The sequence below is a fragment of the Cervus canadensis genome, chromosome 3 (genome assembly GCF_019320065.1).
Source record: "Cervus canadensis isolate Bull #8, Minnesota chromosome 3, ASM1932006v1, whole genome shotgun sequence".
NCBI classification, from domain to species: domain Eukaryota; kingdom Metazoa; phylum Chordata; class Mammalia; order Artiodactyla; family Cervidae; genus Cervus; species Cervus canadensis.
This window is the reverse complement of record NC_057388.1, coordinates 56735094-56759027: the sequence shown is the minus strand read 5'-3', so window position 1 is coordinate 56759027 and position 23934 is coordinate 56735094. Positions and strand designations below refer to the sequence as shown.

At 39.7% G+C, this 23934-nt stretch overlaps 1 protein-coding gene across 4 annotated transcripts in view; it reads right to left on the bottom strand.

Moving 5' to 3' along the window:
- ELMO1 (engulfment and cell motility 1) overlaps window positions 1-23934 on the bottom strand; it is a 559777-nt gene that overhangs the window by 277821 nt on the left and 258022 nt on the right. For all 4 annotated transcript variants that reach the window (XM_043463190.1, XM_043463189.1, XM_043463192.1 and 1 more), the window contains one exon: window positions 7375-7479. In XM_043463190.1, the coding sequence (XP_043319125.1) occupies window positions 7375-7479 (105 nt within the window). The remainder of the gene's footprint in view (window positions 1-7374; window positions 7480-23934) is intronic.

The window sequence follows — 23934 nt, the reverse complement described above, 5'->3', positions numbered from 1 at the left end:
CCCAAAACTTCACAAAGGTCGCCAATATCATGGCCACTAAGTCAGATCCCTCAGGTAGCAGGCAGACAACTAGAATTCATAAAGCAGCCAGACAGAAAGTAATAGGGAGACCTGGAGCTCGCAATTCTTTTGGAGTGAGAGTGCAGGCCCTGCCACAGGCAATTCAAATTCTCTTTTCATTAAAAATACTGTGTCAGGTGAGAAAAATAGATCCTTAGAGCTTACTTGATCTGCAGTTGCAACCTCTATATGAATCTGTGAACCCCTAAAAGGCACAGGGCATAGACACAGCGTATGGTAGCACACTCTTCGATGTTAAACTCAGCTCTAGCACAAGCACTTCCTTAGCTGTGTGCAATCCTGCCTGTGTATCAGTTTCCCATTCACAAAATGGAAATAATGACAGTGTCAACCTGAGTGAGTTGATGTTGAATGTGAATATTGAAAGAGATTTCTCTTCCTTTGCCTGTGTGCAATTGCTTCAGCTGTGTCTGACTCCTTGCGACCCGACTGTAGCCCGCCAGCTCCTCTGTCCATGGGATTCTCCAGGCAAGAATACTGGAGTGGGTTGCCATGCTCTCCTCCAGGGAGTCTTCTCGAACCTGGGATTGAACCGGGGTCTCTTATGTCTGCTGCATTGACAGGCAGGCTCTTTACCACTAGCTCCACCTGGGAAGCCCCTCTCTTAGGTTTGATGCTTTTTAGCATCTGAGAAAATGAACTGTTTTTAATTTTCAGTGTGAATATGTCTCCCTCTGAGAAAGATACAAGCAATAACAGAAACATCTCGTTTGCATGCTTTTGGCTGTTATTGTGGCATATTTAAATAGCTTATCTGACTTTTTTTAGGGTATAGGATTAATGAACAGCATGCTTCTGTCTGGCTGTAATTCCAGGACGTTTTGAACCTTCTAAAATCCTTCTGCATGTCACTTCTCCTGTCACTAATCTGAAACTAATGACCACATCTGCAATCTGGAAAGCTTTGTAGTGATCCCTTCACGGGGCTTGATTACCACTTTAAATAGCATGATGTGAGTAGCAATCAAATATGTGGTAATAAGACAAAATATAGGAAAAAGACAGCCTCGGTTTTCAAAGGATTTACAATCTAATAAAGACACTGTGATATTTATATAAAGTCAGTAATAAAATGGAAGGAGAAGGTGCCACCTCTCTTCCTTTTAGGAACAACCTTCTGATCATGCTAGATTTAGGAAGATCAGAACTGAATAGAAACACTTGTTTGATGGTCCCATCAAGTTCCCGAGTCTTCTAAGCATTCCTCTGATTCTGTCCCTTTACCCATCATGTCAGGAAGAACAGACCTGCTGTACTCATCACAATCCACGCCCTGAGAAAGGAGGCTGCAGGCTGCAAAGAGCCTAAGATTTGGAAGCCAAAGCATAAGTTCAAAGTCAGCTGGTCTCCTGACTGTTTGACCTAGTGGAGCTTTTAGTACTTCCCTAAGTCCCAGTTCCTGAGTCTATAAAATTGTGATAACACTCCTGTCTCACAAGCTTTTCTTGAAGACTGAGCTAAATATATGGAGCACATCTTATAAGTTACCCAACCTGTACTAGGTACTCATTTTCTCCGAACAATCAGGGGAAGACAAGTATTACCATAAAGAATTACTTCCATCCTGAAATGACGTCTTTAGTTTAGCATTTTTCTCAGGTATTTTTTCCAATCCCAGTTCCTCCCCAGACCTGACCATTGTGTGTTTGGAATCCTTAGTTTCTTCCTTACGACCTCCTGCTTTGTGGCTAAATCTTGGCTCCCACAATAGCCAGTATGAATCTTGAAACAAAAGAAAACCAAGTCTCAGTAGTTTCAGTGAATAATTAAATACAGCAAGAATATATGTTCTAAGACCAAAGGTTTTATTTCCAATGGAGTCACTAAATTTCTTTCTTCTAAGAATGACTAAGAATTGTCATTCCAGGGAGTAAAAACAAAAGCAAGATGAAACAACACACTACATGCTCAGTTATCCATCTCTGGGTGACAGTAGAATCATGGGAGTGAGCCAAATGCCACCCTCCACCTCTCACAGAGAGAGCCTTGGGTGGGCATGGGGGTGGGGGGCTCTGGGAATGAAGCATTTCCAGAAAAAAAAAAAGCAATTATGTCCACAGTAAATAAGACTCAAAGTCTGAAATCATGCTATGCCTTCAGATTTTACTCTGGGCACAGTGGGATGCTCAGATTTGCAATTTCTCCTTGTGTTCTGTGCCCGTCCAAGTGTGGGTTAATTCAATTACATCTGCTGCTTTCATTAATACATGGTTACCAAGTTTATTCAAACAATACATGAAAAACCAGACTGCCCATCAATAAATTCATGTTGCAAATACATACTTTTATATGATTGCTATGAGAACCAAAGACCATGATTCCCAGATGATAAAAACAAATTGATCACTGGCAAGAGACGATCGAAATAAAACTAAAGAAACTACTCAACTAACAAGCAATCATTAAAATCCACTATGTGCCATGTACCAGAGGTAGGGTAGGGCTGTGGGCCAGGGGTGGTTCCCAAAGTGTTCTGAGCTGTGGTTAGAAAAATCTTTCTAGCAGCTAGCCTGGAAGGTGGGTTCAAAGAGTGCAGGCTTTAGCAGGGAGGTTATTAAGATAATATTGTAACAATCTACATGAATAGATAAGAGGGAGAATAGATGAAAGGAAAAGAGAAAGTTTAGAATGGAGAACATTTAGAATGTGGTATCTATATAGGTTTGGGCTCTGCTGCCCATATCTCACTGCCTATTAGAAACGAAGACCCAGACAGATGCCCCATGTACATATAGGGTCTGGATGTCTCCAAAGGACTATCCCCTCACAGCGTGCAGATCTATTTCATCTATGACACCATTGTCCAACCACTCAAGCCAGTATTTCTCTCTTCCTTGGAGAGAATCAAATTTATCTCAGCTCCAAAATAATTCATTCAAACTCCTTCCCAATGCCACAGCTACTACCCTCATTCAGGTGACCATCGTTTCTCTATAATTTGCCCAATTTCATTTTCACTGCTAGTATTGATTTCTCACGTTTCTTTTCTGGCAGGAGAATGATTTTTCTAAAATTGACTCTCATTCTCTTTCCTTAAAATAGTTCAGAAATTCTTCACTGCCTTTGGGTTAAGGCCCAAATAACTTAATACTACATGAAGGGTGCCTAACGAACCAGCCCACAATTATCTCCCAAGCCATGATCATATCTGCAACTCCCTGCCTTAACCATGCTGTGCTATTTGTGTTTTCTTAAACAAAGCACACATCTTTATGCCTCTGTTTGCATGTTTGCCTCTATTTAGAGTACTTTCCCACACCCTTTTCCCTTCACCTGATAACTAGTACTACCCAACAGGTCTAAGTGTTATGCCACTTCTTCCAGGAAGTCCTCCTTACCTAACATCTGTGTTTGGGATGCTCCTCTGTGTCCCCAGTATCACTCCTACCCAATCAAAATCCACTGAGTGGCTTGGAAAGGGCTGGTATTTATCTTTTCCCTCAGCTTCCCCTACTTTCCATCTGTAGACAGTAAAATACTCAAGGACAGGACTCATGAGTGACTTGTTCCTTGGGGAATTCCTGTCTCCTCACTCACTGCAGGCTATTTGATAGTTACCCAGTAAATGCATGCAGCCTAAGTGCCTGAAAAGAAAATGGTCCACAGACTGAGTCATGAGGATCATGTGCATTTGATAAGCAGGCAGAAGGAGAGAAGCCCATCAGAGAGACTAAAACAGCCAAGGAGAGAACCAAAACAGACACCATAGGCTGCAGGCAAAAAAGGGAGAACCGGTCAATGGAAACAGTGTCCAGGGTCAATGGGAGGGCAAATAAGACAAAGGAGGAGGAGAGGACTCTTCACGTAGCAGAACAGTTTCTGGAAAGTGACGGGTACCAAGTGTTGAAAAGTGAGGGGCAGGTGAGTTAGAACACGGTGCAAGAAGACAACGGTGAAAAACACACAGTGCTCAAGGGAACATAGTAGCTGGAGGGTGGTGGAGTGTATCAAGGGCAAAGAAGGAAAGTGTGTGTGTGTGTGTGTGTGTGTGTACATTAGAATTCATTTAAAAACCTCAGCCATAAATCTGACTGGCAAAGTGAAAAGTGAGACTATATATTCAGGTAGGGAATACATGTTTACGGAATAAAAGATATAAATAATAAGTGAATAACTGCATTTAGATAGGAAATTTACCATTTAAAAAAAAACAAATTTTATCAAAATGTAAACTTATTACGAACCCCAGAGCCCACCTTTATATTTCAGAAGAGACCACTCAGCTCATAGATCAAAATCTATAATTAGCTGCTGAAATGACAATTTTCATTTTCTCTATTTTACTGCCATTGGGGCATCTGTTTTCAATGTGTGTGTTTGTGCTCACTTGTGTCTGACTCTTTGCAACCCCACGGACTGTAGCCCACCAGGCTCTTCTATCCGTGGAATTTTCCAGGCAAGAATATTGGGGCAGGTTGCCATTTTTTACTCCAGAGAATCTTCCTGATCCAGGGATCAAACCTTCGCCTCCTGCATCTCCTACATCAGCAGGAGGATTTTTTACTACTGTGCTGCCTGGGAGGCCTGCTTTCATAGTCGCCACAAAACTTCCTTGCAGGGACTTGCCTAGTGGCTCGGTGGATAAGAATCGGCCTGCCAATGCAGAGGACGTAGACTCCATCCCTAGTCTGGAAGATTCCACGTGCCACAGAGCAGCTGACCTCGTGCGCCACAGCTACTGAGCCTGTGTTCTGTAACCCATGAGCGGCACCTACTGAAGCCAGGTGCAGCCAGAGCTGATGCTCCAGAAGAGAAGCCTGCACAAAGCGACTACAGAGTAGGCCCAGTCTCCACAACCAGAGAAAGCCTGTGCAAAGCAACAAAGACTCACTGCAGCCAAAATTAAGTAGATTAATAAATAAAAGTTTTTTTTAAAAAAAAATCTAAAAACTTCCTTTGAAATACCTCAGACTTTATATACGATCCTGTAATCCCGTTCATTCACATAAATAGCTTTAGCTTTCCAAGTAGCAGTTAAGGACCCCGAAGTCAGATAAGACACAGAAAAAACATCAAGGAAGGGACACTTTTTAGAAAACAACAGATATCTCAGTTATTGGAATGTCTAACCAGAAAGTAAAGTGTATGTGGATGAAAAGGGCCACACTTTTCTTTCAAACAGGATTTTCTTTCAAGTTCCTATCAGATATAAAGTTCTATCATGTTGCTATGGTATCAGTTTAACTTATGATGGTTTAGAGAACACATTGGAGAAAATGGGCTTAAAATATTAAATTACTCTTTTTGAGACATATGCTCCTTATACAATTAACAATATATTGACATCAATATTGTAATTTTAGAAACATTCATCCACAAACATTAATCAGTTAATGCTAAATTCAATTTCTATTAGGCTTCTTCTTTTCACACTCAACTCTCCAAGGCTAAACTACATGGTATCTCAAAAATATTAATTTACTTACTGTGGGAGCAATTACATTCCTAGAAAAAAATCTGTGCAATAAATGTATGCACATATAAAGCAAATTCAACTTTTGAAAAAACTATTTTCTTATGGAAAATTATATTTCTAACCGAGAACCTGAGAAGTGCATAAAACTTTCAGAGGAATGCACAAAATCCTTCATATAATTAAATTATAAATAATGTTTCAATATAAGTCAAAGCTTGTCAAATTGCATATATAGAACAGATAAAGTTAAAATATTTGAAAAGACCCTGATGCTGGGAAAGATTGGAGGCAGGAGGAGAAGGGGACAACAGAGGATGAGATGGTTGGATGGCATCACCGACTCAATGGACACGTGTTTAAGTAAACTCTGGGACCTGGTGATAGACAGGGAGGCCTGGCGTGCTGCAGTCCATGGGGTTGCAAAGAGTCAGACATGACTGAGCGACTGAACTGAACTGAACTGACAGTGCTTATAGGGAACTCAGATCTGGCACGACTTTTTTTCAAAGCAGTCACTACTGGGTAGGATAATTTTTCATGGTGCAGACTGTCCCATGTTTTAGAGGGTTGTGGCCAGTAGAACCCCAATGGGCATTATGACTACAAAAAAAAAAAAAAAAAAGCATGCCCACACATTTCCAAATGCTGCCTGGGGGAATAAAACTCCCTAGTTTGGAGAAGAAACTGTAGGCCATTCAAAAGGAATGGCCCACATTTACATCAGCAGGTAACAACAGTGAAAGGTCTTGAACCCTGGTCTCTAGAAAGCCAGTGCTAAGAGGGATCCAACAGAGAATGTCTGAGGTCAATGCTCATGTGCTAAGTCACTTCAGTTGTGTTCGACTCTCTGCCACCCTATGGACTGTAGTCTGCCAGGCTTCTCTGTTCATGGGATTTTCCAGGCAAGAATACTGGAGCGGTTGCCATGCCCTTCTCCAGGGGATCTTCCCAACCCAGGGATCTAACCTACATCTCTTAAAGTCTCCTGCATTGGCAGGCAGGTTCTTTTACCACTAGCGCCACCTGGGAAGCCCCATACAGGCTCATATCCTACTCCGATTTCAGCTTTAGTCTTCATGCATTAGAATTTTCATTCATTGACTATTTTCTAAGCTTATATCTAGTCATCACTTTAACTACTCACCAATGCCCTTGCCCATTTATTCATATCCTCCTTCATCTCAATCACGGATCTATATCCTCACCCAATTGTGGTCCTCTCTCTAGAGACTGGGGACAGAGGTCAACACAAATCCAGGGCCTCCAGTGGAGCAGCCTTGATGGGCAGACTTTCTCTGTCACCATTTCCATGCTCCAGTTCATTCACACTCTGTCTTTCCTGCCGATGCAGGGCTGGGCACCTTCTACTTTCCTTTAGCCCCACCCACAAAGGAATCTGCCCTGGTAGCTGGTGTTTCACTAATCTGTTATGAAATGCAAGAAGGCATTTCTGCTCCCTCCCCATCTCTCCCACACTTCTCTGTTTATCTTATTAGATAACAGCATTAGATTGAACAGAGCAGTACTAGACAGAATCCTGAGACTCTTCTCAAGAAGTCAGAGAAGTCTTAAGAGATTTCCATTTCTCTTTGTTATTTAAGGTTAAGAGATTTTGCCATAATCAAATAACTGAATTATATAAAATATTTTTCCAATATCTAGTATATTTTAAAAATGTCATCATGTGAAAAAAAAACTAAAAGTTAAAAATCCCTACTTTGGTGTTCATTTCACTTAATTTTCATTTTTTACTTTATGAATTAACAGAAGCAAAACTCTGGGGCCACTCATCTAAAGGGAAATCCCTCCATATATGCAAGTTGGAAATTCAAATTCAGCAGAAAACCTACAACAGTTGAAAAAGGCCACATGCTTACCCGGATGTAGGCATCCTGATGGTGCTTGGCGAAGTACAGCATGTTGTCCAGCGCTAACATCCCAGGAGGGGTCTGGGTAAAGTCCATGGCGGGGTTGACATGATTCTGTGATTAAAACAAAAGGTTTGATCAGGTTAGTTCTTTAGTAGATTTCATTGACAACCACCAGAGGTCTGGTTTCCCTCCACAAGACCACAAAGTACCACAAGGCAAGCTCCAAATAATCAAGTAGGACATTTGCTGTCTCCATGTGAGCCTGTTGGGGTGGCGATGGGGGCTTCTTTCTACAAGTGCGTCAAAACCAGCTTCTAGACCCAGGGTTGGGAGACTCAGCTGAAAATCAAAATATGGGATTATTCTTAGACATGTGACACTGCAAGAAAAGAAAATAATGGAAAAACAGTTATTTCTGGTGACTGTGCTCTACTGGAGCCAATAGTATTTGGGAAGAAAGACCTGGGATAAAGCTGTATGTCCACCATTTACCTTTCTGCACCTTAACTTCCTCATCCTCATGAGTGAGGGTAAAGTATGGTCACACCAGTCCATGGTGTTTATGAACTGTCCAGACTTACAGATCTCTGCAGACACAGGACTATAAAATTCAGATGTTCACAGAGGCCTAACATCTGCCTACTTCCAGGGAGTGCTCTGGCCTTGTCACCCACACAGTGTCAAGAACCACACACAAAAAAAAAACACCCCACAATAGTTATAAATATGCCCAACAAATTGTCCATATGCTCAAGATTACTCAGTAAACACCACCAGAGACTCCTAGTCAGGGCAGTAAACCACTTTCCACAGCTAACTGTCAAAAATGATCACCAACATCTGTCTTGAAAATTCAGATCTAAATGGCTAATGGTTTGGGGGGCTTCCCAGGTGGCACTAGTGGTAGAGGACCCGCCTGCCAATGCAGGAGATGTAAGAGTTGAGTTCCATCCCTGGGCTGGGAAGACACCCTGGAGGAGGGCATGGTAACCCACCCCATGGGTTATTCTTGCCTGGAGAATCCCATGGAGAGAGGAGCCTGGGAGGCTATGGTCCATAGGGTTTTACAAAGTCAGGCACGACTAAAGCAACTTAGCCCATACGCAAATGATTTGAGGGAAGTCATTTTTCTGCTAAAGAAATGGAAAAGAAATGCTGAAGAGATATTAAAGAAACTACTCTTTCCTCATAATCTAGGTAATTTGTATGAAAGAATATATTTTTTTGTTCCTGAATACTTCTTAATAAACAGTCTGACTCTTTGATCTGCCAGAGAAATTTTGGTCAATGGTGATTTTTTCTAATTTACATACAGGAAGAATCTTTTGTTCACTTGTTCAAACAACCCACACTTTTCTACCTCCTTCAAGAATACATAGAAGTTGTCTTTTCCATGCTGATTTGACATTGTTTTATGAACTAATAACATCTAAAATTATAGGACAGTGGCTGCCTACTGGCCACAGTTCCACAATTTCCAGAAACCTCTGTCCCTATCTGTAAAGCAATTTGGGCCAGTGTAGTGACTTCAAAATTTTATTTTAGCACTTTAACCTGATTTGTTTGTTAAAATGTTGAAAAAATTTTTAAATACCAAAGTACTACTAGTTAGGATAAGAAAGATATATTTCATAAAATAAATAAAATTGTAACAAAAATGAAAATCATTGAGCACATCAAATGCAGTGCTTTTGATTAAGGCAGAGATTCAGCCTTAATCTGATACTCACTGGTGTACCAGAGTCAGACCTGTATTCAAAAGTGGGGGGGTGGGGGTGGGTGGGTGAAGCAAAATGCTGAAAATAAATGATCAAAGATGTAGTCTGAAAAGTAACTTGCAATGAAAATCTTGTAATATTTTCAGTTCTTTAGAAGAGAATAGTAGAACTGCCCTCATTATGTGTACATTTTTATTTTGACTTGAATGTATTCAATTTTCAAGAACACAAGTAACATACAAATGTTACTATCTGCTGAGTATTCTTAAGGGCTAGCACTAGTTTGGGTTTCACTAGGGTTCTCTCATCTAATAAATAGGTGGTGGGCACTATTGTTATCCTCATTTTGTTAATTTTTAATAATACAATGCTGTTTTATTTTTTTTTTAATTCTGGAGTAGAAAACTCCAAAATTCATCTCATATTTTTTCTTAGGTGTACATTTTATTGAAGTATAGTTGATTTACAACATTATATTGATTTCACCATTTAAAGTTATTATAAAATATTGGCTATAGTCCCTGTGCTATACAATATGTCCTTGTATATTTTATTTTATTCATGGTAGTTTGTATCTTTTAACCCCATATTCCAATTCTGCTCCTCCCTGCTTCACTCTCCCCACTAGTAACCACCAGTGTGTTCTCTATATCTGTGAGTCATTTTCTGTCTTGTTCTAGTCATTCATTTGTCTTATTTTTCAGATTACACACATAAGTGATAGCATATAGTTTTGTCTTTCTCCATCTGACTCATGTCATATCCTCCAGGTCCATCCATGTTGTTAAAAATGGTGAAATTTTATTTTTTTTATGGCTGAGTAGAAATCCATTGTATGTATATGTGTGTGGGTGTGTGTGTGTGTATACACACATATATCTACATCTATGCCACACCTTCTTTACCCATTTGTTTGTGGTTGGACACTGGTTATTTTCATATGCTGGCTATGCTGCTATGAACACTGGGATACATGTATTTTTTTGAATTAGTGTTTCAGTTTTCTTTGGATATATACCCAGGAATGGAATTGCTGGGTTATATGGTAGTTCTATTTTTAGATTTTGAGGAAGCACCATATTGTTTTCCATAGTGGCTACATGAATTTTATTGATGAGGAAACTGCAGCTCAGATGAGATAAGAATCTTGCCCAGGAACTTGCAACTTGAACTTGGAAGTGCAGGCAATGGCCTGCTTGGACAACAAGTTTCCACATGCTTTTGTTCCTACTTTTCTCCTTTATATGTTGAATGCATTTATTCTGGTACTGTTAGCCATTTATACTTTATATAGCCTGAGAAAAGTTTGAGAAAAAAGTAGGCTAATCAATATTAGCTGCTACACAGCGTGGTCGAGCCAACAAAGGAGAGTGTGCCAAATAAAAGAGAAAAACATGACATTTACTTCAGACTTATTTCTAGTGTTGGTCTATGAATCTATTCCAAAAATAAGTATATGGAAAGACAATCATCTGAAAAAGAAATTAGTTTCTCTGAATCTAGTTTGAACAACCCTCCAAAGCTCTGTTAGTAAAGCTGACCAAGGAGAAGGCCCTGTGGGTCAAGGGTCATCAGTCTTGTTTGAACAGTGCTCCCAGGACCCCGAGAAGCCTCTTTCAGTCAATTACACACTTCCTTAGGCACACAATGGGAGTATCAAATACGGCATTGCTGTTTTCGAAGGTCTTACAGTAAAGAAAAAATATATTTTTATAGTTCTTTTAAAGATTCATGTGGCTATTTAGCAAATAGTCCCAATAAAATAATGCCTGCTATCTGCTAGGTGTTATATAAAGCACCTTGAAGATGCTGACTCTTAATCCTCATAAAATTCCCACAAAGCAGGTCTTTATTATTTTCCTCCATTGCCAGTAAAAAACTGAGGCACTGAGAATCTGGGTAGCTTGCCTAGTTTTAGAGCCAGAATGTGGCAGAACCAGAATCTGAACTAAGGCCACAGGCTTTAAACCAGGATTTTAGTGTCCAGTTGCTGTTCAAACAGACACCTCTGGAAATTTTACAAGGATGTCCAATGCAGGTTCTCAGTTGTAGTTTTCCTCAGTCAATGCTTTGTTCAAACAGGCAAAGTGGGTCTGTGATCCATCCTTTTCAATAAAAGCTCTAATTTCTCCATCCCTCCCAGACATAACAGACCAGAGTCTCTCTCATGTTCAATAAACCAGGTCTTATTGTCTCCAACAAATACGCTCTTATTAAACAAAAGTCAATTAGAAAATTGCCTTTGATTTTCTATGACTTGCTCTAAATTATGAAGCGTCACTGCATTTTAGATTAAAAAATAACTTGCCTTTTGAGTGAACTATACTCTAGTTTTTTTCTGTCTCTGTCTTTTTAACTCTGGGTATCATTCTTCCAGCCTCTCTCTCCTTGAAATAATTCTTTCCTCTTTCTCTTTTGGTTTTAACAGCCAGTGAAATTATTTTACATGCATAGATTCTGATAATGGAAAAAGTATAAGAATTACTTGCCAAAACATTTGAGAGCTCTCTATACTGTGACGAAAATAATCTGAGAACCCAGCAAGGCCAACAGTTCCCCTATTCCTTCCTTATTTATGATATGCTCTGGATACAGATTTATTTTCTTTTCTTGTTCCATGTTATTTTTTTCCCACCTGTCTTGAAATGGAAGCTGCAAGTGCTTTGATAAATGACTTGAAAATTTCCGTTGTTTTACTGCAAAGCCTGTGTACCTCTGTACATCCTCCTGAAATGCCATTTGTTAGAGCCTGTAGAAGTGCTGCTCCCTGAATCACATCAGACAGCTCTCAGCCCCTGGAGAAAGGCGGAGCAGCCACTTGCGTTTCCAAGGCACCAAGAATTTTCACTTTGGGAAAATGGTACCAACCAACTGAAGATAGCCTGATTTATTTTATAGCGAGCACCCTATGTACGGTTTGTGTTTAGTGTTCCTAGAGATCTGTTTCTCTTCTGTTATCCTCATGCCACTTTTTTAAGTTGAATTGTTTCAATCACACATCCAAGGTCTAAGACAGAGAATCTTTAAATCTGTTCCAGGCCCAAATCACTGGAGGTCACTGGAGAGTTGTGGACTTCATATATAAGCTAGGCTGGTCATCTGATTTTGTAGTTAAGAAAAGTAAGCACCTAGTGAACAGTGGTGCTCCAACTTAAGCAGGCACCCAAACCAAATCTCCTGAAAGCTCTGCTGAAGCACCAATTGCTGGCCCCTCTGATTCAGGAGGACTGGAGTAAGGTCCGAGGATCTGCATCTCTAACAAGTTCCCAAGTGACGCAGATGCTGCTGGTTGGGGACCATAATTTGAGACCTACAGATGACTGCAATGACTCATCTCAAATAACACAAGTAAAATCAAAGTAAGATCTCGAATCCATATCCACTCATCCCCTGAGTCCCATGCAGCTTCCCTAAGTATCCCTGAGTCCCATGATCCCCTGAGTATCAAGCTTTAAACTGACTGGTTCCAGGGTGTGATGCATTATAAATATACTTGCTGTTTATCTGCTTTGTGCTTTGGCCTCTTATTGAGAAAACAGAAATTTCCTTTTTCAGAAAAGGAATTATAATTTAGAAGCCTCTCACTTCTATTTCTCAAATTTCTGACTAAAATAATATATATTAGTACCTCCACAGGGAAGGTAGGAACCTGTAATCAGTCAATATTTTTTACTCCTGAATGCTTCCTGGTTGGGAAAGCAGTGCTGGCACAAGCCTGAATGATTTTTAAATGATCTGTGTTTTTCAATTACCAATGCCATGCTAGTCCTTCATTAGTGTGGATAATAAAGAGATGATTACAATAATGCCTGCCAGATGGCATATCACAGAGAAAGCCTTTGAGGATTTAGGAGTTAATATTTGTGCTATATGAGTGCCTACATTTGCTGAACAAATATAGCATTAAAAACAACCTTTAAAACAAATCACTTTGAGTGAATATTCATTCGGTCTAGGAAAAGCCCCATCAAGGCTATTTCTTGAGGCTGGTAGATGAAGGTCATGTTCTCCAAGGGGAAGCAGGTTTTGATGGTTGCAAAAGGTCACGTGGGAGTTGTGCCAAACTGTGCATGCCTTCCACTCCTCCCCTCCCAACCCAGGAGAAAGGGTATGTAGGCATTTCAACAGGTTCCTACAACAGCACTAATCCACCTTGGATGCTCCTGAAAGTCCCCTTTGGAGCTTTGAAAAATTCTGATGTCCAGGCTCTCCCCAAAATCTGTTAAGTGGAAACCAAGCAACTGGATTTCTGAAGCTCCATTGTCCAGCCAAGATTGAGGAAGACTTTCCCAAATCATTGGGTCTCAAATTTGAGCATGATCAGAGTCTAATAGAGGGTCTGTTCAGTTAGATTGCTGGGCACCATCCCCAGAGTTTCTGGTTGAGCAGATCTGGTTAAGGCCTGAGAATCTGCATTCATACATGTTTCCAGGTGTTACTGATGGTCTCTGGACCATACTTCGAGAACCTCTGCTCTGAAGCCACAGTAACCCAATGCAAGAGAGTTCTAGGGACCTATACTCACCAACTGATGGAACTGGAACCTTGATTCCCTGTATCAAAGTGTTTGGTTTGGCAGGGACTTTTATTGTGATCAGCTTTAGGGAGGACATGCACTCTTCAAATTGATACAGGCCCAGCATTCTCTCACCTGGTTGCTTCACACAGTTATATGAGAAAGTTCCCAACAGTATCTGACTATTTGACCCCCACCATGGATCACTGCTCCAAAGTCCTAGACATAGCCCTTAGAAATCTTTGGATTCTGTCCTTGGTCTCTTTCCATTAAATTCAATAAAAATGAATAGTTTGGATGAATACAGAGAAGGCAGCTTATTAAGTCTGACCTAAGAGTGGGCAAGATGGTGAATATATTGAAGAACAGAAAAATAGCTGTGACTGGCTATAGGTGGGCATTGTGCCAGGTACTTCAAACAGGTGATTTAATTTAATCTTCCCAACTACCCAATGAGGCAAGTTATTAAGGAGGTAAATGTTATTTTTCTCTGCCTACAGATGAGAGTGACTTGTGCAAGATCCTGGTTAGAAGTGGCAAAGTCACAACTTCAACCCTGTAGCTTTTTTCTTCCTATTTAGGTTCAAAAGGTCTTTGGAGAATAGGAAGACGGGTCCCATTAGCAAGTAGAAGTTTAATCAGAGGAATGTAACATCCCATAAAAAGACTGTTTTAAAAATTCAAGAACAAATCTACTACAGAAAAAGGGAAATCTGGCTCACAAATAATTCATGAGATTCCAACTCCACATCATTAAAATTTGATTCTCTTAGGTAAAGCACAAAGGATCTGCATGAAAGAAATACTCAGAAAGATGCTAAGGGTTCAGGTCAACAGACTATCTGGCTTCCATGCTGGACCTCCCTCTGAGCTGTACATTTCTTCTCTTTGTCCAGCCTCTGGAACACCCCTACACCTCTGCTTGTCTTTCTAATGTCATTCACCCACCCGTCACTCTTTGGTTTTCCTGACCTTCAACTTGGCTCTATTTATCTTCCTTCCACAGGTCCACAACTAATCTTTTGGGGAATACCTCTAATTCAGTTGAGCTCTGAGACCATCCACTACTATCCAGTGTCACTAGGAACCCCCTCCCTGGGTCTGTTCTGCAACCGAGGAGAGTTCATGACCTACTCTATATTAAGAAATACGAGTTAGAGTTGGCAATATAAGTCCAAGATGAATCAATTTCAGGTGGCATGCGTGAGGCTCTAACAGGGTGGGTTTTATTAACAGGAGCACAGCCAGAAGAACAGAGGAGGTTCCACCATCCAGGCCCAGCTGAGGCCATACATGTACATAACACAGAGATCTGGGGGACCCCACTGCGAACCAGCTCCTGACACACAGGGAATTATACAAAAGGGCAGCCAGGAAGAAGCAGAAATATCTGGACAGAAAGGTGTGTCAGAAAAGTTGGGGGAAAAAAAAAAACTTTAGATATTTAGCCCAGGAGGAAAAGTATACGCGGTGTGATGGTGGTGGTATGTAGTAGGATGGGAGTTGTGGGTTCAATCACTATTGTCCTCAGGTATCTGAAGGGTTGATTATCACTGTAAGGGCAGCTACAGGAAGCAGAATTGGCAGAAAACAGCCTTTTCAGAAATACTGAAGCAAGGACTGGATGTCCAGCCAGAATGTTTTCCAGAGAACTAAAGGGTAGAGAATTGGATCAAAGGACAATAGTTATCTTGCAGCACTGGTTCATTCCTTTTCTTATCAAATAATTTTGGATTTCTACTACTGTGCAAGGCACCACGGGAGACAAACATGATAAATTTCATCCAAAGATTAAAATAAAATAGTACTTGGCTTCAAGAAACTTCTATCTCAGAAGTGAATTATTAAAAGCCTTAACAATACAGTTTTGAAATATGCACATGTGCACATACACACACACCCTGCACATACACACACACACATACCACAAGCATAAGTAACTTCACGCATGCATACTGTGGAAGCTCCCACACAGAAAATTCTGGATTTAAGGCAAATTTCCTTAGTCAAAAAAACATGTATATGTATGGCTGAGTCCCTTTGCTGTCCACCTGAAACTATCACAACATTGTTAATTGGTTATACCCCAATATAAAGTAAAGTTTTTTTAAAAAATTGTCCTTTTAAAAAATACTCTTAAAAGGTCAGAAAAGGCCATGCAGTGGTATGCATACAATTTATGAAAAACTGGGCCCACTGTTACTTCATTATCTTGAAGAAGCAGAGTTGAGACTTACTGAATAAAAGAATAAATTCTAATATTGTTTATTTGGTATGTTGATTTAACAGTCAATACAAAGAATTACCATGAAAACTCAATTAAAAACTCCTTGGGAATAAATCTCCTTTAAAATGAAGCTGGTTACAGTTTAAAAAAAAAAGCCTTCATGAATAATGAAATAATGCTGTCAAGGTTTATAAAGATATCTGCAATTTTTCTACTGATCTGAATGCATGCAGGATTCTCAACGACCCAAGCACCATGGCTCTTGCTAGCAACACCCTATTCTTTCTTCCCTGAACTCCCAGCAGCTTTTTCACTGCTCCTTTTAGAACTCCCTTTTTGCCAACCTTTTGTAGTTTTAAAACAGGAGGTGAACTAGCATCAGTTATTCACAGTGGGTTTTTCTGTCTCCCTTTTTCACCCATCCCCAGGAAGAGCACAGGCTAAAAGGTCCGTCAAAGGACACAGAATGTGTGCTACCCTCACTCCAGGGCTGGCCCTGCTAGTCATGCAGGGAACCTGTTCCCTCTGAGCCTAGCACAGCTCTCCAGGCAGCCTCTGATATGGGCACCACCGCCGACATGGGAGACAAAACCTCTTTTCTGTGATGGAGGCAGGAGCTGGTCAAGATGCTGCTGCTACAGATGGATTCTCAGGAGGTCAAAGGGATGCAGGGGCTTGTGTACTACAGTCCCCACCACCTCCAGGACCTAGCATTGCATAGTGGTAGTGATGATGGTGATGACAGCTCTAACCATGGACGTGTCACAGCTAACACACAGCACTTAATGGAGGCTGAGGACTATTCTAAGCCAGGGGTTACTTCTGCCCAGGGGCCAGATTGGGTCCACCACTCAATTTTGTAGAGTTTTGAGTTTAAAAGTGTGTGTCCCTTCTTATATTTTTAAATCTTGATTTTATTCAAAAGGAAAATAATTATTTCTGACACCTGAAAATTATATGAAATTAAAATTTCAATGTTCATAAAGAAAGCTTTGTCAGAACACAGCTATGCACATTTATTTACATATTATCCGTACCTGCTTTAGCATTTGGCCTACAAGGCCTAAAATTTTTACTCGCTGGCACTTCTTTTACAAGAAAAGTTTGCCAACCCTCTTTCTAAGTGTTTTGTTTTCACAGCAATGCTGTGAGCTAAGAAAAATAATGACTCCTTAATCAAAGTTAAACATCTCAACTATCAAAGAAATGCTAATTTTTGGTAAATGTTTGGTACCTGGACAACACAAGCCCTATGTAAATGTTTAATGTTTTGCTCCCCTGGAAAATATTGTACTGATTTTAAAGATTCCTAAATTTTAACTGGATAAATTCTGTGCCGAAAATGTTAAGTTGAAAGGAACGTTTTTAGTAGCCTTAACTTATGATGCAAAGTCCCACCTTGGTGTCTTCAGTTCCCTTCTCTTTGCCGACCAAAGGCAAGCCTGGGAAGGGAACTTTGACACACTTTTATATAAGACTTTTATACTTTATATAACTTTATGTAAGACTGCCTGCAATTTTGATGAGTCAGGGATCTGGATTGTGTCTCATAAGCATTCTCCTCCTTCCCCCCTTCAGCACAGCTCTTGTAAATGGCAAAGTCCTGGCTTTTAAATTTGGAGACTGTGTTCTCTTTTCCACACCAGTAGAATTCTTACGGTTGTTTTAAAGATGAAGAAATTGAGGAGTAGAGAAGTTAAGTGTCTTGCCTACATTCACACAAACATTATGCTTGGATTTGAACCCAGAAGTCCAGAGCCCATGTCTTAATGGCTATTCTAAAAGGAGAACTGGCTAACTACACAATGGGTGTGGGGTGGAGTGGGGTGGGAATCACTTAATAGAATACTGTATGTGTGCATGCTCAGTCACTACAGTCATGTCCGACTCTTTGCTACCCAATGGACCATAGCCCTCCAGGTTCCTCTGTCTATGGGATTCTCCAGGCAAAAATACTGGAGTGGGATGCCATGTCCTCCTCCAGGGGATCTTCCCCACCCAGGGATCGAACCTGGGTTTCCTGCATTGCAGGCGGATTTTTTACCTCTGAGCACTGGCGAAGCCTAAAAGAACATTACACAGGCTATAAAAATTATCTTCATAAATAAAATAGACAAACCATTAGCCAGACTCATCAAGAAAAAAAAGGGAAAAGAATCAAATAAAAAAAATTAGAAATGAAAATGGAGAGATCACAACAGACAACACAGAAATACAAAGGATCATAAGAGACTACTATCAGCAACTATATGCCAATAAAATGGACAACTTGGAAGAAATGGACAAATTCTTAGAAAAGTATAACTTTCCAAAACTTGAACCAGGAAGAAATAAAACTCTTAACAGACCCATCACAGCACGAAAATCAAAACTGTAATCAGAAAACTTCCAGTAAACAAACCAAGGACCAGACGGCTTCAACAGCTGAATTCTAACCAAAAATTTAAGAGCTAAACACCTATCTACTCAAAGACTCTTCCAGAAAATTTTCAGAAAGAAGATGAACTTCCACTCATTGTATGAGGCCACCATCACCCAATACCAAAACCAAAGACAAAGATGCCACAACAAAAGAAAAACTACAGGCCAAATATCACTGATGCAAAAAATCCTTAACAAAATTCTAGGCAAACAGAATCCACAACATATTAAAAAGATCAAAATACACTCATGACCAGTGGGCTTTTTCCAGGGATGCAGGATTCTTTAAATATCTCAGATCAATCAATTGTGATACACCACATTAACAAATTGAAAGAATAAAAACCATATGAATTATCTCAATAGATGCAGAAAAAGCCTTTGACAGAATTCAACATTCATTTATGATTTAAAAAAAAAAAAAAACAGAAAACAGGCATAGAAGGAACATACCTCAACATAATAAAAGCTATATATGATAAACTCACAGCAAACAATATCCTCAATGGTGAAAAATTGAAAGCATTTCCCCTAAAGTCAGGAACAAGACAAGGGTTCCCACTCTCACCACTACTATTTAACATAGTTTTGGAAGTTTTAACCAGAGCAATCAGAGAAGAAAAAGGAATAAAAGGAATCCAGAATGGAATAGAAGAAGTAAAACTCTCGCTGTTTGAAGATGACATGATCCTCTACATAGAAAACCCTAAAGACTCTCCCAGAAAATTACTAGAGCTAATCAATGAATATAGTAAAGTGGCAGGATATAAAATTAACACACAAAAATCCCTTGCATTCTTATATACTAACAATGAAAAACAGAAAGAGAAATTAAGGAAACAATACCATTCACCATTGCAACAAAAAGAATAAAATACTTAGGAGTATATCTACCTAAAGAAACAAAAGACCTATACATAGAAAACTATAAAACACTGATGAAAGAATTCAAAGAGGACACAGACAGATGGAGAAATATACCGTGTTCATGTATTGGAAGAATCAATATTGTCAAAATGGCTATTCTACCCAAAGCAATCTATAGATTTAATGCAATCCCTATCAAGCTACCAACGGTATTTTTCACAGAACTAGAACAAATAATTTCACAATTTGTATGAAAATACAAAAAACCTCGAATAGCCAAAGTAATCTTGAGAAAGAAGAATGGAACTGGAGGAATCAACCTGCCTGACTTCAGACTCTACTACAAAGCCACAGTCATCAAGACAGTATGGTACTGGCACAAAGACAGAAATATAGATCAATGGAACAAAATAGAAAGCCCAGAGATAAATCACGCACCTACGGACACCTTATCTTTGACAAAGGATGCAAGTATATACAGTGGAGAAAAGACAATCTCTTTAAATAGTGGTGCTGGGAAAACTGGTCAACTACTTGTAAAAGAATGAAACTAGAACACTTTCTAACACCATACACAAAAATAAACTCAAAATGGATTAAAGATCTAAATGTAAGACTAGAAACTATAAAACTCCTAGAGGAAAACATAGGCAAAACACTCTCTGACAAAAATCACAGAAGGATCCTCTATGACCCACCTCCTAGAGTAACAGAAATAAAAGCAAAACTAAACAAATGGGACTTAATTAAACTTAAAAGCTTTTGCACAACGAAGGAAACTATAAGCAAGGTGGAAAGACAGCCTTCAGAATGGGACGAAATAATAGCAAATGAAGCAACTGACAAAGAATTAATCTCAAAAATATACAAGCAGCTTCCGCAGCTCAATTCCAGAAAAAGAAACAACCCAATCAAAAAATGGGCTAAAGAACTAAACAGACATTTCTCCAAAGAAGACATCCAGATGGCTAACAAACATATGAAAAGATGCTCAACATCACTCTTTAAAAGAGAAATGCAAATCAAAACCACAATGAGGTACCATCTCACGCTGGTCAGAATGGCTGCTATCAAAAAGTCTACAAACAATAAATGCTGGAGAGGGTGTGGAGAAAAAGAAACCCTTTTACACTGTTGGTGGGAATGCAAAATAGTACAGCCACTATGGAGAACAGTGTGGAGATTCCTTAAAAAACTGGAAACAGAACTGCCATATGACCCAGCAATCCCAATGCTGGGCATACACACCGAGGAAACCAGAATTGAAAGAGACACGTGTACCCCAATGTTCATCACAGCACTATTTATAATAGCCAGGACATGGAAGCAACCTAGATGTCCATCAGCAGATGAATGGATAAGGGTACATATACACAATGGAATATTACTCAGCCATTAAAAAGAATGCATTTGAATCAGTTCTAATGAGGTGGATGAAACTGGAGCCTATTATACAGAGTGAAAAAAGTCAGAAAGAAAAACACCAATATAGTATATTAACACATATATATGGAATTTAGAAAGATGGCAACGATGACCCTATATGAGAGACAGCAGAAGAGACACAGATGTAAAGAACAGTCTTTTGGACTCTGTGGGAGAAGGCGAGGGTGGGATGATTTGAGAGGGTAGCATTGAAATGTGTATATTATCATATATGAAGTGGATTGCCAGTCCAGGTTCAATGCATGAGACAGGGTGCTCAGGGCAGGTGCACTGGGATGACCCTGGGGGATGGGATGGGGAGGGAGGTGGGAGGTGGGTTCTAGATGGGGAACACATGTGCTCCTACGGCTGATTCATGCTCATGTTTGGCAAAAAACACTACAATATTGTAAAGTAATTAGCCTTCAATTAAAATAAATTAATTTTAAAAAATTATCTTCATAGAGTACTTAGGAATATAAAATATATGCTGTACTCTGTGTAGAATTTCAATAGCAGTATATATTCCTTGACATTGTGTATCTTATACTGAGTACTCTCTATGTATTCTTATTACATTACATATATATATGTATATAAAACAAACATATACATGCAGGCAGTATCAAGATATATACTTAGCACGTAATTGTGAGTTTTTAGAAACTGGAAGGAAACTTACCAAAGTATTAATGGTAATTTTTTTGTAGTGGTAGGGAGATGGAAGACTTTTTTCCCTACCTGCTCATATTTTTCGAATTTTCTCTAATGAAGATGCATTGCTTCTTACTTATATCTGAGTAGAGGTGTGCCCACTGTTTTCTAAAAGGAAACAGAGTCCATCCTGCAGGAAAAGATGAGAAATGGTTCGGATTCTCACCCTGGGCTCTGCCCAAGCCTTTGCTGAAGGCCCCCTGCAGGTCATGTCCAGAAAGGCTCATCTCCACCTGCCCAAGCAAGTCCTGTGCAGGACAGCTTGCCTCCTGAGTACGGCATTTCAGAAAGTGTGAGAATTCAGACATTTCCCTCAGAAGAAGAAGGCCAGGAAGAGGTCCTTTATCTGAGTCAGAGGCAATCTCAGGTCCTGAGGCCCCCCTGGCTTGGACCACTGCAGGGCACTTGCTCAATTTGTCAGCCCTCTGGTACAGCCCTCTGGGCTTCAAGGACTCCCCTTCTTTAACCTGATCCTATTATCTTGATGGGACCTTTCAGCTCTAAAGTCTTCAGAGCTGTAAATGTTCAGGGTTCCCCAAATATGTAGGGCTGAACCATTGAAACTGCCAATATCTGACCATTTGTGACCTGCAATAATGGAATTTCCCACAGTTCAATCTAAAAATAGTCAAGCTAAATAGATGCAGCCACCCCAGTTATCTTGAAAATTCTTGAAAGAAGATGGCTTCCTAAAGAATGTAATGGGAGCAATTTCAAAGAGAATAGCTGGAGCTGAGGATAGAAAGACCTGAAGGAGTGCCACAGTTTTAGTTTGAAAATCAGTAATAAAATAGATTTTTTTAAAACAAACTTCTAAAAATGTGTTTTATGACACACCTCCTGCCTCTAAGAAATCAGCAAAACCACAGTAGAAATATCTCGCCTCCTGGCTGTCACTCATAGGAGCCAACAGAAAAGCAAGTGACCTCTGCTTGATTTGGTTTTGCTCACATTAAATCTACCCATCTGCAGATACAATGACTGTGACTGTGTCAGTCCTGAGAACAAGGATCTGAAAAATAAGGATTTGAGACCATTACCAACAAGAGAGCAATAAACCCTGAAAGAGGATAAGAATTATTGAAAATGTTAGATAAATAGCATGTGAATGCCAAGTTGCCCCTAACCTTAGCAAACAGATTGAATGGAATTATTAATAAAAACTACCACTTTAAAAAAGAAAACATCTCTTGGTTGTCTTGCAAACATCACATGCTCTAGGAACTTGGTCCTAAAGGACCCCCAGCGTGCAAGGATTTGTCAGGTTACTCAGAGGCTAAGGGCAGGGGTGAGGGACAAGAGAAACTGAAACTAACTTCTTAAAGTCTGATTTATTTTTTGGTGGTTATTTTAACTAAATTCAACCTCCTCTAACAACTGCGTCCTTTGTAATTCGATCTCAGAAAAAAATAACTTCAAACATACACATTATGGCTTTAAACTGATAACGTTATCACAAGACATATATGCAAAGAAAATTGGACTCAAAATTTCTACAACCATTTTTTAAAAGTACAAAAACATGCAGGGAAGTGATATGCATCACGATAAGACAGCAGAAGGATGAAAAGGAACAGGTGGGGATAGAGGGGGACATGGACTTAATCTGTAATGTCCTGTTTTCTTAATCATCCCTCCTCCCCAAATAAAGATGTTTGAGAAAATACAGCTAAATGTTACTATCTATTAAATCTGGACCGTAAGCACACACATGAATATCTTTGGTGGTGGTGGTGACTTTGTCACTCAGTCGTGTCCAACACTTGCGATCCCATGGACTGTAGCCCATCAGGCTCCTCTGTCCATGGGATTTTCCAGGCAAGAATACTGGAGTGGGTTGCCATTTTTCCCTCCAAGGGATCTTCTCCACCCAGGGATCAAACTCAGTTCTCCTGCATTTGCAGGAAGATTCTTTACCGCTGAGCCACCAGGGAAGCCCAATATCTTTTATCTTTAGTTATTTTTCTCTGAGTAAAATAGCTCATCATTACAATGTAAACTTAGAAAGGCTACATTTTATTAATGTTATTTGACTATAGCAACTGAAGTAGGTTTAATAATTTTAGGACTTTGCACCTTAAATAAGAAGGCATAATAAAACGTAAGATGAAAGGTAGTTGTGACCAGAATTGCAAATGGGCACTAACATTTGCTGTTACTTTCATACTGATTATGCTATCTTTCTCCTCTGCTGTACCCTGGCATGTAAAAGAGAAATGAAATGTATTTTTAACAACAAAAGAGAAAACCAAATATAAAAGAAGACCCTTGGAGATCAGTTTTCCTATTACCTTTGGTGAAATTCAGTTGATACCTCTGTTTCTCTTAGACAAGGAATATTAATAGGAACATTTCAATCCTCCACAAATGAATGTTTCTTGAACAGACTGAGTGCATACATGGGCAGTCTGTAAAACCATTCTGAACATATTTATATAAATTCCTCCCTCATCTACAAAAGAGCATAATTTCCTTTCCTAGTCTCCCATTTTTCTAGTCAAGGATCAATTTTCTCTTCAGCACCCTGAAGGGAAGAAGCTTTGCCGAGTTCTTACATATCAGACAAAACGCAGAGGAGGTAGAAAGAGTCTGTTTGTTCACAAAGTGCTCACTCTTCATCAGTAAAGCTGGTGTAGGTGGCACCTCCCTCAGTGGCACTGTATGCAGGGGGTGAGATG